The 18,814-nt window shown below is 40.8% G+C and overlaps 1 protein-coding gene across 1 annotated transcript in view; it reads left to right on the top strand.

The window, feature by feature from the left end:
• Ryr2 (ryanodine receptor 2) overlaps positions 1–18,814 on the top strand; it is a 569,025-nt gene that overhangs the window by 254,998 nt on the left and 295,213 nt on the right. The window contains exons 9-12 of the mRNA XM_087896432.1: positions 1,212–1,311; positions 2,289–2,385; positions 15,953–16,027; positions 17,991–18,147. Of these exons, the coding sequence (XP_087752558.1) occupies positions 1,212–1,311; positions 2,289–2,385; positions 15,953–16,027; positions 17,991–18,147 (429 nt within the window). The remainder of the gene's footprint in view (positions 1–1,211; positions 1,312–2,288; positions 2,386–15,952; positions 16,028–17,990; positions 18,148–18,814) is intronic.

Here is an 18,814-nt window from a genome sequence, read left to right as displayed (position 1 = left end):
CACATATGTATGCACGGATGCATATTGTTTTTCAGTCTATTTTTTGCCTTTTGAGGAAACATGAAATATTTGTCATCCAGCCTTCCTTATTTCTCCTACATAATGATCCACTTTCCTTCAGATACCATAATGCAATTCTTCATTATGGATGAATAAAGTTATATTGTGTATGTGAACTCCATTTTCTTTATCCAGTGGTTTCTTCTTAAAAGAAAGAGTGAAATTGTTGCTGAGGATTGGCATCCCCATCTATTGACTCTGGTATCAAATTGCAGCGAACAGTTGTGGAAGGGTTTTATTCACATAATGGGTTGTCAATAAACTATCAGAGAATCCTCTGTATAAAAGTGAATGATGATTTCAAGTTCCCACTTTAATAGTATTTTGTTTACCAACAACCTAAAGATAAAGTTTTTTTTCTTACAAATAAGTTTTCTCAGTGTATTTGTTATTCATGTGTGTTTTCTGATTACCGATTCAAGTCAGTAACTCTTTGGATGAAGCTGGAAGGTATCTAAAGTTACATCATGTTCTAGTTAGTTTTACCTGTCTTCTTGACTCAGCCTAGACTCACCTGAGAATGAAGTCTCATTTGAGAGGTTGCCCAGAACTGATTGGCCTATAGGCATATCTATGGGGGATTGCCTTTATATGGAATTGATGTAGGACGGCCTGGCCACTGTGGGTGGCGCCATTCCCTGGGCAGGTGATCCTAGACTGTACAACAAAGTTAGCCAAGCATGGGTCTTGGGGAATAAGCCAGGAAGCAACATTGTCCATGATTCCTGCTTCTTCTGTGCCGTTTCCTCAATAATGGACTGTAACCTGGAATTGTAAGCCAGATAAATCCTTTCCTCCCCTAAGTTGTCTTTGGTCAGAGTGTTTCAGCAACAGAAAGGAAACTAGAACAGATTGTAACTTCCATTATTCCTTTTCCTGCTCCGGCTTTAATTATCTAGGTTTATTTATCTTTGAGTCAGAGTCTTGGTAGGTTGTCGAGACTGGTCTTGAACTTGGGATCCTCGGCCTCAGGCCCCTGAGTGTTGAGATTCCAGGGATGTGCTGCCATGCTTTCTAGTGTTTCAATCTTTGAAGAACAGGCTGAAGTGTATGCTCCTCATGGCTGTCTGCAAATCAGCAGTGTTACTGTCGGCTGCCAGAGCTCCCTGTGCCGGGCTTAGCGCAATGCCTCTTCTCGCCTCTTGTTGCAGCACTTGTCGTATGGCAACAGCAGCTGGCATGTGGACGCTGCCTTCCAGCAGACCCTCTGGAGCGTGGCCCCCATCAGCTCCGGAAGTGAAGCAGCCCAAGGTAAGTGATCCACTCTAATTAAAAGATTTGTCCTTGATACAGAGTTGATGCGTATCTTTGGAATTGTGATAATGAGCTGACGGCTAATTAGAGACCTTTCATGTCCTGATAGTCTGTCATGCAGAAACGTGACATTTTAGTATCTTGCCTAAGTTGCTATTTAAAAGTGAAGCCTGTGCCAGACTGCATCTTCTCTTGTTTTCATGGTGTTGTCAACTTGGGCTGACTTCTCTGATTTCTTGTGCTAGCTCTCTAAGGACTGTTTACCCCACTTGGGAAACCTCATGGGACTGCTCAGTTAGTCTAATGTCATCATCGTCACTGTAGCTGGATCACAATGATGTTTATGCAGCAGGGTTTCCCAAGGTGATAGCTGCTGCCTTGATTATGGTGGTTCTCAGTTTTATAGCTTCAAAGCAGAGCCAGTACTTGTTTGTGTGTGAGTGTGTGTGTGTGTGTGTGTGTGTGTGTGAGTGCGTGTGTGGGGGGGGTACATGTGGTCACAAGGGTTGGGTATTGTTTACTTTTTGTCATATGTAAGTGTGTACGTGTGTGTTTGTGTATGTGTATTTGCATGCATGTGGGTGTGCAGGTGCAAATGCTCATGTTCATTCACTTTATTTAGTTTTTGATTGAGTCTTTTTGGTGGCTTAGATCATACTGATTAATCAAGACTGGCCAGCCAGTGATTCATGGGGATTTACTTCCTGACTGAATGGTCTCCATAGTTCCACATTTTGTGTATTAAATGGCGATGTTTATGGGGCTGGGGCCACACCCTCTGGTTAAAATATCAAACTAAAGGACACAAGGGGTCAGCCAGTGCCATTCAACTTGGTGATTTGGTCACAGGTCCAAGATCATTTACTAGTCCAATGTTTTTCTATCAGTGTAGTAGACGATTGTATCAAATGCTCTGTCTGGACATCAGCCTCTGGCCAGGCCTTCTGAACACAAATGACTTTTAATCCATGCAGGGTATCTTATTGGTGGCGATGTTCTCCGGCTGCTACATGGACACATGGATGAGTGTCTCACTGTCCCTTCAGGAGAACATGGCGAAGAACAGCGGAGGTTGGTACTCAAGCCCGGCATGTTGCACTGGCTTTGATGTATTTGTTGGGAAAAGAATAATCTTGGTGTTGCACAGAGGAGCACACAGACAAACGGGCAAGGCATTTTCCTTGTGCAGAAATGGTGCATCTGAACCCAGAGCTGCTGGCTAGCATGCTGGACAGAATGTCCTCTGTCTGTCTTCACCGGAGTAGATTGTGACTCTGTCTCATCCCATTGGTGGGAGCTTGACTTCACAATTGGCTAATTGGCACAAAGGGGAAGGAGAGGTTAAGGAAATACTGGCCCTTGTTGGACTGACTACGTTTTATAGAAAAAAAAATGTTTCTCACAGAGTGACACATTGTGTTGTGTTTGCTTCGTCAGAAGTTTTCTTAACCAGGCTTAAGTAGGTCTGTTGCAAGCATTAGCATCGCCAAAGGTAGATAACACACATTTTCCGCTGAAGCCTTCCACTTCATGGCTTCCTAAGAAGGCTTTCTCTAATATCTTAAATGCCAGAAGAAGCATTGAACATCTTCATCTATGGAAAATGCATAAGAAGCATTGAGTGGGAGGAGAGAATACATAAAGCATTTATTTATTTATTTATTTATTTATTTATTTATTTATTCTGTTTTTTCGAGACAGGGTTTCTCTGTAGCTTTGGAGTCTGTCCTGGAACTAGCTCTGGTAGACCAGGCTGGCCTCGAACTCACAGAGATCTACCTGCCTCTGCCTCCCGAGTGCTGGGATTAAAGGCATGTGCCACCACCGCCTAGCAAAGTTAAAGTATTTAAGGGCCATAATTGTCCATTATTTTTCAATGGCATTTCGGGAAGATTTAATATCACACCCAGTCTCAGAAATTCTCAAGAGTTCTTTACCACTTTATTAAAAGGTGGTAAAGTTGACCGCTTTTCCTCAAATTTCGCGGAGACAAAGTTAAAACTGTCTTCAGGTATTGGGAGAAGTATTCGGTGTGATGAAAATGTGCCACTGTGTAGCGTGTTCCCACTGCTCGTGGGCGCCTCGTGAATTGAATTAATTAACAAGTGCAGTAAGTCGAGGAGGTCACACATTAGAGAAGAGCTAGCTGGGTGATTTGTTACGTGGGCTCTTCTCATGGGTATTGGGGTAACTTGTTCAATAGACCCTTATCACTCTCACTTAGTAAAAGGATACGAGTCTTTAGAAAATCAGCCATCACTTCAGTGGCTCAGAAAGACTCACTGGGAGTCTGTTCTCAGGGCTAACTTGGTTTAAGGTCAAGAGTGGAGCACAGCTTGTAGGGAAGTTCTGTCAACTACAAGTGCTGTGTCACCTGGGACTGTGAACCCCCTCTTCCAGTGTTCTAGTGTTTAGGCACTCGGTCCCCAATGGTGCTCTTCTGACGTGTGTGCTTGTGTGTGTGTATGTGTGTGTGTGTGTGTGTGTGTGTGTGTGTGTATCTGTGTGTGAGTGATCTTAGAGAGGTAGGGGTATCATTGTTGTGGATCTGAGTCTGGAGGGTAGGTTTTGGGGTTTTTAGGTGGTGTGTGCGCGTTTAGGGTTTCTAGGTGGTGCATGTGTGCCTGTGTGCGTGCATACGCATGTGTGTGTGTCCGTGTGTGTCTGTGTGAATGATTTTAGGGAAGAAGGGGATATTGTTGATGTGGATCTGAGTCTGGAAGGTAGGTGCTAGAGTTTCTAGGTTGTGTGTGTGTGTGTGTGTGTGTGTGTGTGTGTGTGTGATCTTAGGGGATATCCTTGACGCGAATCTGAATCTGGAGTTGTAGGTGCTGGAGTTTCCAGGTATCTTACAAAGAATTGTACAAAGAAGCATGGTTATTTAGAAGAATGGAGATGACACATCAAGGGAAAGATACATGGGGGCCTAAAGAGTGTCATGTCTTACCAGTGGCCTGGCTCCAAGGAGGCAGAAACGGGTGAGCCAATGTCTGCAGTGACCTTTTATGGGTCATCATCTTCGTAGCTGCCTGTCCCAAGGGCATCTAATGCAGACAGCTTTTCGGAGCATGCTCTTTTGTCTGATCGAAGCTCTATTAGACTAAAGACTGCCGGTCTTTCAGCTGCCGTCTTCTGTACGTTAGTCTCTGACATTTCCTTTTCCAGTGTCCTATTCTCCTGCATCAGTGCCTAGCTGGAGGGAGGGGCTGTTAGGGGCAGGCATTGAGATTTCTATGCCCGCCACTCTCTGTCCATGCAGTGCTCCCCGATCCACTCAGATGTGAGCAAGCTTTAGTCACCACCAGCTGCTCCTGCCATTGTGCCGTTACCCCCATGGCAAACTATAGCCCCTTCAAAATAAGCTTGGTGCTTTTAAGGTGCTCTCGCCAGATATTTCATTTGTTTGTTTAATCACACTTATTTATTTTGGTGAGGTGTGTGTGTGTGTGTGTGTGTGTGCATGCACATGCACATGTGAGCCACACTGTACGTGTAGAGATCAGAGGACAACATGTGTGAGCCATTTTTTTTTCTGTATGTGTCCCAAGGATCAAACACAGGTCATTGGGTTTAGTGGCAAGTGCCTTTACCCTCTGAAGCATATAGGTGGTTTGAGCCAGGTATTACTGTGGCAAAAATGTAACCAGTACATGTTGCTTTCAGTATGTTAGGAATTCCAAGAGGGTCCTAGAATGCTAAGGAACACATCAAAAATTGGCTTGGGGAATTAATTCCAAACAGAAAGCGAAGCAAAAGAGTGAACGCGAGTGATGGAAGACTGTTCTCTAAAAATCGTTTTTCCCTAAGCAATGCAGAGAGAGTACGGAAAGACTGGAAGCTGGATGCGTCTGCTGCACTTATTTTTCTGTCAGCTCCAGGCTCATGGCTCAGCTCTTCACCTGTGCTTCCTGAGCTGGGCTTGTGGGGCTGGGATGGGATCCTCATCGCTATGATAGGCCATAGACACTTGGATTAGAGGTGAGAAGAGCTCAAGTTTGGGGAACCCACGAGAAAGAGGGGGATCACTGAGTTCATTTGACAGTTACACTGTATTACTATGGAAAAGGACCTGCTGTAAGCAACTTGACGGAGAGAAGGGCTAACTTAACCCATGGTGTCAGGAGAAATAGTTGGTACGGAGGATGGCAGCAGCAGGTGTGTGTTTGTTATGAGAGCTATGTTAAAATGGGTGCAGTGAGTTCAGAGAATCTAAGTGCATCCAATAGGAAATTGGGGTATCTGAGTCTGACTCAGGGGAAAAAAAAAGTGTGTGTTGAATATAAATTATAAAAGCATGAGGACATTTGAGGGAAGGAGCAACAATCACATGCTCACTCAGAGGGAGAGGAACTCTAGGGACTGGTTGTGACCAGCATCCATGGTTAATGCAACTTTGGGTACTAACTTTGATTGAATTCTTAGAACATTTTGCCAACTGAGTCTCAGTGTGTGTTCACCTCAACACACTGAGAGACTTTTCCAAGGTCGTGGAGTCAGTGAGAACACATCTGTTTGCTATCTTTTTATAGCATGTTGACATGGTGCAATTAGATGAACGTGGATGTCGGATCATGGCGGTAGGGAGAACATGAGTCAGAGCGAGGCAGGACGGAGCCCTGGGGAGGGTGCTTAGGGAAGAAAAGTTCTATGTTTCTTGATTAAGTTGTGAAACTGAGCAATTATATATACATAATGAAAAAAGACTTCCTTAAAATTAGGTTTATGGAAAGCCTTATGATTTTTGAATCCTGTTGATATCATTACGTAGACCTTCAAAATTGCTTTCTTTGTTCTCCCCACAAGCTATTGCCTGTGTCTTAGAGAGCTAGAGAGGGCAGCAGTCCTCAGGCAGCACTTTCTTGTATTAATATCAATTGATTTGGGGGGAACAAATGCATAATGATGGCCTAAGCATATATTTTGATTTATTAGAAAAAGAAGTTAAAATGATTTGATTATTTTTTAAAATGGTGAGTTTGAGCATGGAGATCTGTAAAAAACAAAACATAACACTTTTGTCTTAGAGGGTTTTGCTTGTAATTTTGATTTAGATGTGCCTATTGATTATTTCCTGTTATTAAAATTAAAGATCGAATGTCACATGCGATTTTTTCTGGTAGTAGAAATGACTAAGGAGATAGCCAGTGGTGACATTTGCTTCTGAGCACTTCAGGACTATTGTGATCATCCATGCTAGGCTCCCCAGTGGATTTGGCTGTTGGCTGTACCTTGTTCAGCCAGGTATTTAATAGCTGTAACTGTAATTGTAGAGACACAGAAAACTGTTCAGTAGCAGGGCATGTAATTCTAGATACCAATGGACTCGGCTCAACTTTTTCACAATGAGACGTATCTGTATTCATCCTCCAGGTTACCTATTCATTCTCACAGAGTGCTAATAAGGCTCGTAGGAAGAATAGTCTCCAGTGTGCTATTCAACTCAGTGGAATTGAATCGGAGAATGAGCTATCAAGGTTTAACTACATAGATGTTCCCTCGTACTTCCTGCCCATCTTACTTGACAGATTGAGTTTTGACAGGATCAGGAAGTATATGTCACTATTATTTTAAGTTCCTTGAGGGTTTTTTTTTCCAGGCAGGAATTTAGCTGTAAAACTTCTGGTGCATGTCTTACAGGGCCAGCAGGGCAGCTGCTGTGGGTGTGAGCAGTCAAGTAGATGTCTCGGTTGTTAACTGTGGGGATGTTCTCCAGAAGAGGGACAAGTTACATCATGGAGGACTAGGTTCTGGGGGGCAGGGTCAGTAAGAGAAATCAGGTGCCACATGGCTCATGAATTAATTCACTGTGGAGGCTTCAAATTTCACAATCAAATTTCATTTGGAGCAAGATGGACTTTTGGTTACAGATTTTGTCTCTCAATGTATCTCAAAGTGTCAACAAGGCCCTTATTAAATGTACATGTATTTATTTATGAGTAGAATGTACATTCTGGGACTTAAGTATGTCCTACCCTTAAGACAGTACATTTTATTCTGTTTATTTTGTTGTGGTGGTGCCAGGTTTTGAACCTCAGACCCAAGAATTCTAACACCGAGCAACATCTCCAACAAGTTAATAGATTTAAAGCAGTTACATTAGGAAATATTATTTTGATCTTCAGGTTAGAAATCAGTATGGGGTCAATGTTTATAAAGAATAATTTAATTTTTGTAGACAGGTTTACAAGGTATCTTTCGTAGAGCTGAGTTCATTCTACAAAAAGTTGGGGATGACTGTCATAGTCTGGATTCTGGGCTCTGAGCTGTGTGGAGAAAGACAGTGTCTTCTCTTAGGAAGGCTACGTTCTACAGTAATAATAAAATAGGCGTGTTGGTTCACAGTTATGAACACACATTGCCCGTGTGCACATAGGTTGAATGCACGGATAAAACCTATGAGGAAAAATAAAAGGATGAAAAGGAATCAAGAGTGTGTGGATATTGTGTGTTCTGTGGAAATGATGGGGAGAGGAAGAGAAGGAGGGAGAGGAAGAGAAGGAGGGAGGAGGGAGGGAAGGTGCTGTGTTTGCGTCTGATCACACATTGCTTCTGGAATCTACTTACTCTGTCTTGTTCCCGTCAGGGAGGACAGTGAAGACACAGTACCTTACGTGATATGGAAACAAATGCTGCATTTGCTTTCTAGAATGTGACCTAGTAGACACAAGCTATGCTGCATGAATATATGATAATAGCTCTACTTCTACGGCCTCTGTGAGACAGCGATGACTCAATATGCTCTCATTATGAATAACTGATAAATCCATGTGGTTTATGGCCCTGTGCACAATTAGATGACCTAGTCTCCTTATGAGGACACTGTTCCCAGGTTACTGGTGCAGGTGGCACCCTCCTGTGTCCCAGCACAGTCAAGGATGGAGCTGCCCATGTTTGCCGGTTTTGTGACAGATGTGTGATCTTTCTGGGTATTTTTGCTTGTGTGATTTTGCAAAAGCATATCAAGTGCTTGAAAAACTACTTCTAACCTCTTGCAGTATCTCTGCTTTGTCAAAGATTAGTGGACTATATTTGTGTGGATCCATTTCTGGTATACAAACCAAGATAGTTTTTCTTTATCCCATTGTGTATACTTTTCTTATTTTTGATTTTTGGTGTATTTTTAAAGGTAAGATCTCATATACCTCAGATTAACCTTGTACTCACTATAAGTCTAAAGATGACCTTGAACTTCTGACCTTCCTGTTTCCTGTACTTCCCAAATGCTAGAATTATAGGCATGAATCACTAAACCAACCCAATTGGTTTTCTATGTTAAGTTGATATCTTGGAGCTTGTGTTATTTATGTTATGTAAGTTATTGGCTTCAGTACTATGTGTTATTATTGATGTGACAGATATATAAAAATTTCAGTGAGAATATGTGGAGACCTAGCTCTAGCATTGGCCCTCAGGAGGAGGCTGGCATGGTATTGACTGACTCAAAGACAAAGATTAGCTTGTTGTTCCTAACAGTATTTGTAACAGAAGATGACTCAGGCCTTTGAATATGACATCAGTAACTATTGTACGACTGTGACAAAATGTGTGACAGAAATGACGTATGGGAGAATTTGATTTTGGTTCATGGTTTCAGATGATACGTCATTGACATGCAAGGTAGGCTTGCAGGACCTTGTGGTGGAGACTCTTCAAGAACAGGCTGCAGAGTGACAAGCAGAGAGAGTAGGGTGGGGCCAGGAGTGAGTATAGCTGTCAAAGGCCCACTGCTGGGGACTTTACTTCTGCCAGTCAGTTTCTACCTCCCGTAAGCTCCACAACCTTCAAAATAGCACTATAGAATGGGGACCAAGTGTTCAAAACACAAGTCTGAGGATGGTAGTTCAGAGCCAAGCAATAACAAATGCCTGGAAGCCCATAATACTACTTACTATTTGACAGTAGTAACTCAATTAAAGCCAACATTATTGAGTCTTTGCTTATCACTATGGAAGGACTGACTACAAACTGTTGAATGAGGGCTCTTCACAGTGCTACAGAGGTTGTATCATTCTTAACTTCCTCATAGTAACCTAGGAAATTCTTGGAGAAATGGAGGTGGCCAGAGAGATGGATTAGTAGTGAAGAGTGCTTATTACTCTTGCAGAGGATCCAAGTTTAATTCCCAGCACCCATGTTGCGTTGTTCACGAGTGCCTGCAGATCCAGCTCCAGGGAATCTGACATGCACTTCCATACTTCACTGGCGCATGTGAACACACACACACACAAATAAGTCTTAAAACAAAAAAAAGTGGAGGCCATGAGTTGGGCAACCAGCCCGGGTTTGTACAATGAGATGAGGTCTTCAGAAGCTTAATAACAATGAGTTATGAAAGGGACTTGCCAGATTCTTGGTGCCCTCCAAAAAAGTGAGCTCATGGCTGTGACATCATCTGGAGAAGGTGCCCTCTGTCTGAACTCACCTTTGTAGCCATCAGGGGTCTCCTCATAACACCCAGTGTTTTATTAATGATGCTTTATGGTTATATCCTAAAGTTCACTAATTGGAATGGTGTATACTATAAAATTTTTTATGAATAAATGCCCTGCGCCAGGCAGTGAGAAGCTTGTAAAATTTGTACTCTCATTAGCATGCGAATGTAGTACTTTCTGGGCTTCAGATTCGGAAGATGAATATACTGGCTGTCGCAGCACTTGCTTTTACTCAGAAAATGAGTGGTTGAACAACTGAGATAAGATTTAAATTGTATTTTATGACTCCCAGAGCCAAAAGAGCTAACTGCTTATGTTTTGGTGGACAGTATTATAATAACTATGAGAAGCTGAATTGATGAGATTGTGGGGGAGACTCTGTGCTTAGGATAAGTATAAAGTTCCCCTTACATGGTCAGTCTGAAATATGAGTTCCCTAATGAAGGAGGAGAATGTGTTACAGAGGGATAATGTACAGCCGGAAGCCTGGGAGTTTTCAAAGTAGTCATGAATGTGCTTGTGTGATTGGCTATTATATGTGCATTTAAAATGTTCCTGCTTGGTGAAATTGCAGTGACTTCAACTTTTCTAATTTATGATCTAGAGGTTTCTGTTAAAAAATGTGCGGTTAGTATCAGTTTTGGGGTTTGTCATCCTAGTTACTCAAGAGGCTGTGGCAGGGGTATCTCCAGTCAAAGACCAACCTTGGCTATCAAGTGAGTTCAGAGTCAGCCTGGGCCATTTAGGGAGACCTGTTGCAAGCTAAAAATGTAAAAAGAGGTCTGGGGATTCAGCTTGGTGCTAGAGTGCTTACCTTGTTGTGTATGAAGTCCTGGGCTCAATCCTTAGTGCTGCAAAGTAATAATAATTTGAGATATTAGGAATGTTATCAACTTGCATTATTATTACTTATTTTCTTCTCCCACACATTAGCTCTAGCAGGGTAATGAGGAAAGGGTTTATTTCTATCGCAGGTTCATGTGATCATTATAAGCAGCGAGGGCAGGAATCTAGAGTCGGGAGCTGATGCAGAGATCATGGAGGAGGTGCTGCTTTCTGCCTTGTTCTCCCTGCCTTGCTCAGCCTGCTTTCTTATAGAATGCAGGACCACCTGCCCAGGGCTGGCCCCACCCACAATGGCCCAGGCCCTCCCATAAAGAAAATGCCCTACAGGCTTGTCCACAGCTCTATCTTTTGGAGGCATTTTCTCCCTTGAGGCTCCCTTTTCTCCAGTGAGTCTAGCTTGCTTCAAGTTGATGTAAAACTTGCCAACACAAAATCCATTCATCTTCCTTGAATTTTGACAAATTGCTGCCATTTGCATTGAAGTCCCTAGTGGCAGCTCGCAGGGCAGTTGTATAAGCTGTATCTGTATAAGTCTTTTTAACTTCTTTAAAGAAGGGTGTTTTCCCCCACCAGTCTTCCATGCAGAAAGAATGACTGCCCTGAAGTGATCATTGAGTTGTCTGAGTTTACAGATACTAATACTATTTGGTAAACTTGTTGGACTTTGTGATCATTTTAATGAGAATGACCTACATAGGCAATGTTTGAATGTCTGGTCCTCAGTTAATGGAAGTGCTTTGGGAAGGATTGGAGGTATGGACTTGTTGGAGGATATGGGTCACTGGAGGGGGGGGTGGAAAGAGGCGGCTTTGAGATCTCAAAAGCCCATGACAGACCCGGTTTCTCTGCTTCATGGTTGTAGTCTCAACATGCGAGCTCCCAGCTACTGCTCCAGTGCCGTGGCTGCCATGCGCCCTGCCATCATGGTCATAGACTCTCTAGCCCTCTGAAATCATGAGTCCTCAAATTAAATTCTTTCATAGGTTGCCTTGGTCATGGTGTCTCTTCCCAGCAGTAGAAAAGTAACTTAAACAGACTTTGAAAAAAAATATCTTTCTGGACCCTGATTTTAATGCCTTAGATACATGGTGGGCGAAAGTGATGCCCCATTCATAGACTAGGGGCTTGCCTCCAGGTGAACTAACTTTTAAAGAAGCTTGTCTTCCCTATTGTCATTTAGGATGGGCCTATAACCTTGTTCCATTTAGGGTTTTGATACCTTGCACCAACATTTAAGCTGAAGTATCCCATGAAGACTTGCTTTAAAAATCACCAACTTCTACACATTCAGTTTATATGGGGGAATCCAATAAATAACCAAGATGTCCTGGCCAGCACTGAATACTTGAGAGGGACCCCAGATTCTCTATACCTCATGTTGGACTGGAACACTTTGCAACGTTCAGTGCAGAAGGACCCTTAGGAGTGCGCTAAAAGATTTCAGAAAAGAAGCAGAATTTACTCTCCTTTCAACTTTATTGGTTGTGTTTTGGAAATCTGAATTAAATTTACCCTTAGTTTTATACTCAAAAAAAATATAAAAAAATTCCTGTTAAGTTGAAATGAGAGTTATGAAAGAAAATGTTTGAGTAATTCCATATATATCATATATATATGTATATATATACATATCATGATATATATGTAGAGATAGATAGATAGATAGATATGTAATTTTACATAGACATATCCATACTATTTGTATCTTAAAGCCCATTTTATTTTCAACCTTGTAATTTCTTCATACCACTCTGTTTAATCAACGTTTTAGGTTCATTATTCAGCACCTTTTTCTAAGCTCACTTAGAACTGCATATTTATCTATTTGACATATTCATAGTGATTTATTGCTGTACAGAAAATGGGTATTGTTTATATTTCTGTCTCAGTTTCTTTCTCTGTTACTGAGATAAAATACTCTAAGAAACACAACTTGGAGGAGATGGAAGTGTGTATTTCGGGCTCCAGTGTCAGTTTCTGATCCACCATGGTGGGGAAGTCACCATGGCAGGGAATTGAGAGACTGGTCGCTTTGCTTCCACAGGCAGAAGAAGAGAACAATAAATACATACATGTTTGAATTCATTTCTCTCTCCTATTGACTGTGGCTGCGATGTTTATAGGTACTTCAGGGTTCTGCCACCTTGATTTCCCCATGATAGTGGGCACAACATGGACGTGCAAGCCAAATAAATTTTCTTTCCTAAGTCAGTGTGTTTTCTCACAATAACAGAAAAAAAACCCAAAGACATCTCCAGTGTTTTTATATTATATTCTTTATATTTACATGCGCCCTAGAGCCCCATCTGTTTTGTACTGTTTGTTTTGTTCTTTCTTCTCTTCAGACGAGAATTTGTTCTTTTATTGCCATTTTTGTAGCAATTGAGGGATTTTAGGTTAAAGGCTTAACTCTGACTCTTGATGCAAAGCACAGAGGTTGTGTAATGGTTGTATCTTCATTTTCATTTATGTATAATAAATCTTTAATTTCCATTTTGATCCTTAGAAAATCTCTTTATTTTCCAAATGTTTTTTTTTTAAATTACATTTATACATTTCATTGTTAACCATCAGAAGAAAGGACAAGGAGTCTAGAGGGTTGGGAAAGTGGCTCAGAGGTTAAGAACACTGACTACTCTTAATGAGGACCAAGGTTATATTCTCAATACCCACATAATGGCTCACAGTTGTCTGTTACTATAGTTCCAGAGGATCTGATGCCCTCTTCTGGCCTCTGTGGGCACCAGGAATGCTTGTGATGTAATGTATATATGTTGGCAAAACATCCAAATGCATAAAACAAAAGTAAACTAATATACTGTTCTTTATAATGAACACAAGACTTTTATTAAAGACGGAGTAATCTAAACTCTATCACCTGTCTGTCTGTCTGTCTGTCTTTCTATTCATATATCCATCTGTCTGTCTATCTTTCTAGCCATCTGTCTGTATGTCTGTATATCTACTACTAATCTAATTTATTATTTGTGTATATATACACAGAGAAGCTGACTATCTAGATTACTCTTAATTTATTATTAAAACATATACCTGGAGACTGGTTTTGCTAGCCTGAGTGTTGTCTCTGACTTCTATTTCTCTAAAGCTGCTGAAGTATTACTATTATACAACCAAGGTTAAGAGCAATTTCATTGAAGTAGCAAGTGCAGCCCCATAGTTCTCAAAATGTCAATCTGAAGAATATACTTCATGTAGTGACTTGGGAGAAATGTAGATTCGTGGATTTCCACCATGACTTCAATCAGAAACTCTATCTATGAGGCCGGCTTGGATCTTAAGAGGATCTTGTGAGAATTTTCACTCACTAAGGTTTAAGATTCATCCACCTGCATCAGCGGTGCTGTATTCAGACTGATTTTGTCTCCAGGGACATTAAGCAATGTGGGAGACAGTTTTACCTATACCAGCCTGGGGGGCTGCTCTTGGCATTTAGTTGATAGGGATCAGATTGCTGTAAATATCCTATAATGTAGGGGCAGCCCCAGCAGCAGAGATATTCCCAAACCCACACAGCAGGTATACTACTATGGAGGTACCCATATATGGGAGGTACCCATGTGGGGTCTAAGTTTTGGCTTCTCTTTGGGCTCAGCTGAAGACTTGAAAAAGAGCTAACTCCACATCTATTTTATGTCCATTGGCATGGCATTTTTGATAGTTTCTTGAGTGATGACTGTCCTCAGCCACATCGGAAAGTCAGTGCTGTAGATAGTGTTTACAGATCTTGTCACTGTGGACAGCTGAGGATGGTCCTGAGCCTTCTGGTCAATCTTAAGAAATGAGCATTCAGACGTTGTGTGCCTCCTGATGGTTGTGATATCACAGGAAGTGGGCAACAGGGATATCTGAAATGTTATTGAGAAAAATCTAAGTTGAATAAGCAGATATTGTTAGAGGTGGATTTAGAAATGAAAGAAAAGGTTTTTGTGAGACAATTTAGAAAATTTGAAAAATCAGTATTTTTGCAGGTTGTCTGTGGAGGGGATAATTAGAGGCTGGAGTACGCTGGGCTGATCTTACATTGATAATTGTTGCTCTTTTGTGCTGGGTGTGCAAAGGCTTATTTAATATAATTTCGTGTGTCTTTGAGAAATTCCATAGTAAAGACATAGTGAAAAGGGATCCAAAAGGGAATAAGGAGAAGAAACAGGCCAGGATGGTATGGCCCAGACAGAAAGGCCATCTGTCTTTCACAGTTTCTTCTTCAAAAGAGCCCCCTATTGGAGTTGGTGGCATGAAGGTTGTTTGACAGTCACAGCACAGCAAAATTGCAGAATTCATGTCAGCAGAGAAGCTGCAGGTCTGGGGATGAGACCGGAGCACCAGGAGAGCCAACAGGAGGCAGGCGGTAGTGAGGCAGAGGGGAGCCTAGAGAGAGAAAATTCCTGTGTGTGCTTGGATCATGAGGACTGTGCTCTAGAGAAGATCCTGAATCCTTGGGGAAAGATGCAAGGTGTGTTCACAGGCTTCAGCTTCCTTGCAGTGGTGTTGAAGGGTGGTTGCAGAGACAAATTTGGCTAATTTGTGTAAGACTCTCAATAACATGTTAAATTATTAGAAATGCTTGCATTTGGGTGCATGTGATGCTCATCCAGAGATGCACCTTTTCTGAGTTTTTTGCTTATGTATATTTGTGCATTATATATTAAAGAATTTATTTCTACTTATGGATTTATGTGTATATGCATCCATGTGTGGGTGCCTAGGGATGCTGGAAGAGGGCATCAACTCACCTGGAGCTGGAGTTACAGGCAGTTGTGAGCCACACAGCGTGGGTCCTAGGAACCAAACTTAGGTTTTCTGCCAGGAGAGCAAGTACTTTTAACCACTGACCCATCACTCCATCTGTTTATATTTTGTCATACATTGCCCATTTGGTGTAAATTGCAGATGAGTGTATTAAAATACTAATAATCAGTCTCCTTATATTTCTCAGAAGTATTTTAAATAATAAAAGTCAAATTTATATCTGTGAACAATTACATGCATATATTTAAATAATAATATGTAAAACCATGCCTAACCTTGTGTGTACTTCTACAGACAAAAGTTGATGAAAAAATCTGTTCTGTAGAGGGCAGTTATGAAAAAAATATGTTAATATTATTGGGTGAAATGATGGTGAGAAAATGTGTTTAAGTAAATGTTTATTAAGGAAGAACTTATGTTGGTCACTGTTACACTTATTTTTATTTCCAGCTGTATTATCTCCCGCCTCACAGTAGATCTTTAACTGTCCGTACACAGGCTGTTCTGTACCTGCTTTCTTTCAATTTGCTTAAAAGACAGAGTTCAAAGAATGAAACCTGTTAAACTCAAACTCTTTTTCATGTCAACAGAACAGTTCATTACGAAGGTGGTGCTGTATCAGTTCATGCACGCTCCCTCTGGAGACTAGAGACCCTAAGAGTTGCGTAAGTAGAACTTCTAAACCCAGCGTAAGGTTCCGAGGGTGCAGAGTGGTCAGTACCTTTGGCTTCTAATTCAGGGTAAGATGATCCTGTTAATAACTCCAGCAGCAAGCAACATGGAGAATGAATGTGGTGTCCAACCCCTTGTTCTTGTCTCTTTCTGCATCTTCTGTCTGTCTTGATTTACTAGCCACTAGACCTAAGAATGGTCCCATTTCATACATTCCTACAGCCTGCCTTTATCCTCAATCTCTTTTGCTTTGTTACATCATCTTATCCTACACCTGGTATCTTCCTGGCTTAAAGTGTTACCAGGACAAATTTGTGTCAAGTTTTGAAGCAGGACAAGTTATCTGCAAACCTGTCACTCACCTGAAGCCTGAAATTTTGTAGGTTTAAACTTTTAAAGGTGCACCTGAATATGAAGAATCCAGTAGTTATTTGCAGAGACCATGAACTTTATTGGCAAGTAGTTTGACTGAAGTGGGGCATTCTGGATAGCAGCAAAAATCACGAAGTACTCCTTATAGCCGTAAGAATTTCGATAGACATACATGTACACATATTTCTGGTAAATTTAAAAGTTATCTCAAGAGTGACTTTTAGTTCATTTAAATGAACACCACATCACTGATAAAGGCATAGCTTTATACTGCTTTAGACAAAACTAAGATATCAGTCAAGAACTTTTTAAAGATAAATGGAAGACTTAGTCTATGTTTAAAATGCACTAAGTTGTCCGTGGATTTCCCCTATAGTAATGCACTCCAGTAGACGCTATTGGTGTAGGACACAGACTCCTCGAGTGAAAACCAAGAACTGTTTGACTAGAGTCAGTGTCTATAGATTTTTTAAAATGTGAGCTATTTACCTAATTTAATGATAAATGCAATAATTTAGTGTCTGCAGTCATTTTGCTCAGGTATTCCATACAGCAGTTTTAGAATTGATTAATATTGTACTGATCTGTTTAAATGGATGAGTGGAAAATAACTTCCTATGTATAAAATAAGCAATACTTTCGTTTTGTTTTTTTGAGAAAGGGCTTCTCTGTGTAGCCCTGGCTGTCCTGTAAGTTGCTCTGTAGACCAGGCTAGCCTTGAATTTTAGAGATCTGCCTGTCTTTGCTTCCTAAGTGCTGTGACTAAAGGTGTGTGCCACCAGCCTAAAGAAGTGATATCTTAAAATAAAGTGGTTTCATCACTGCTTTCCAAGCAATGAAGTGAGAATAAATATTGCTGAGTTCATATTCTACTTCATTTACTTAAAAATACTCAGATTCTTTCTTCGTGGGTAAAGTTTGCTTATTGTTCCTCTTTCTCAGCTGCGTTAGTCAAGAGATCTTACTTCATAGTGGTGTGATTTTGTGAGTGCCCAAGTTTTCCTTCTTCCTCCTTGTTCATGATGATGTTCTTATAAACTCTTACCTATTGCTCAGTTAGTTGCTACCACCAAACTTCTGTATTCATAATATTTAATATTTAATAATTAAAAAATAAATTGCTTTTTATATAAATATAAAGCTGATTAAGTCCACCTAAATTGTAATACTTTTGATAATTATTAAGCTTAAAAGTAAAATTTTATTAGATATGCATCTAATATATACATATGTATAATTCAACTGCCATTATATAACATATAAATAAGGGAACTATCATAGCTACATATTAAAGTAATTCTTCCCTAATTCTGAAGTATAAAAGCTGTTTCACCTCCAGTTTTCTCAGTCTGTCTCCTTTTTTGCACCTGGTTCTGCGATGTTTGTGCATACAGACATATAGTATCTATGTCTGTACAAGCTATTTGTAGTGTTTATCCACACATGTGCATGTACACACACACACACACACACACACACACACACACACACACACGTACATACGCACACACTCACACTTGTACTTGTCAGTAGCTGCTTCTCTCATGATGATGTGATTGGCTCAAGTTCTGGTTTTTTGGTCAGGTGGAGTGGAAGTCACATAAGATGGGGCCAGCCATTCCGACTACGGCATGTCACAACAGGAAAATACTTAAGCCTTATGGAAGACAAGAACCTTCTACTCATGGACAAAGAAAAGGCTGATGTAAAATCAACTGCATTTGCCTTCCGGTCTTCCAAGGTAAGATGAACTGTGTCGTTTTGGAATTTCTGTTCATGCGTCCCTGTTCTGTTTCTTTGATGTTGCAATGACAGGAAGAACTGATGTAAAGTTTTCTCATTCCCAGCTTCTCTTCCTAACTTTTCTCTTCATTAAATCGGTTTCTCAAACTGCTGCAATGAGCCGAGAGAGACTGCTGGCTTCCTGAGTTTCATTTTTAGATAAAGTGCACCCTCCATCTCCTTCTTGATTGATTTTCTTTTGTATTTTTTAAATATAAATTTTTATTTTATATTTTTCCCTTTATTGAAAATGTTCTTTTCCTTAATAGTATATTCTGATTATGGTTCCCCTTCCTCTATTCTTCCCAGTTTCTCCCCACCTCTCCTCCCATTCAGATCCACCCTTCCTATCTCTGATTAGAAAACAAACAGGCTTCTAAAGGGTAATAATAAAATAAAAATATAACAAGAAAAAACAAACACTAACACATTAGAATAGGACAAAACAAACAGAAGGAAAAGAGTCCAAGAAAAAGGCACAAAAAACAGCTGCGCAAGAAACAGATAGAGAAGCAGAAGCCCTCTCATTTACCCGTTCAGGAATCCTGTGGAAACACTAGAGTGGAAGCCATAACATATATGCAAAAGACCAGTAGGGTAAAAGCGAGAGTGAGAAAATAAAAAGT

This window comes from Myodes glareolus, chromosome 14 (genome assembly GCF_982192425.1).
Source record: "Myodes glareolus chromosome 14, mMyoGla1.1, whole genome shotgun sequence".
NCBI lineage: Eukaryota > Metazoa > Chordata > Mammalia > Rodentia > Cricetidae > Myodes > Myodes glareolus.
The sequence above is the reverse complement of the archived record's forward strand: the minus strand, read 5'-3'. Positions and strand labels throughout refer to the sequence as shown.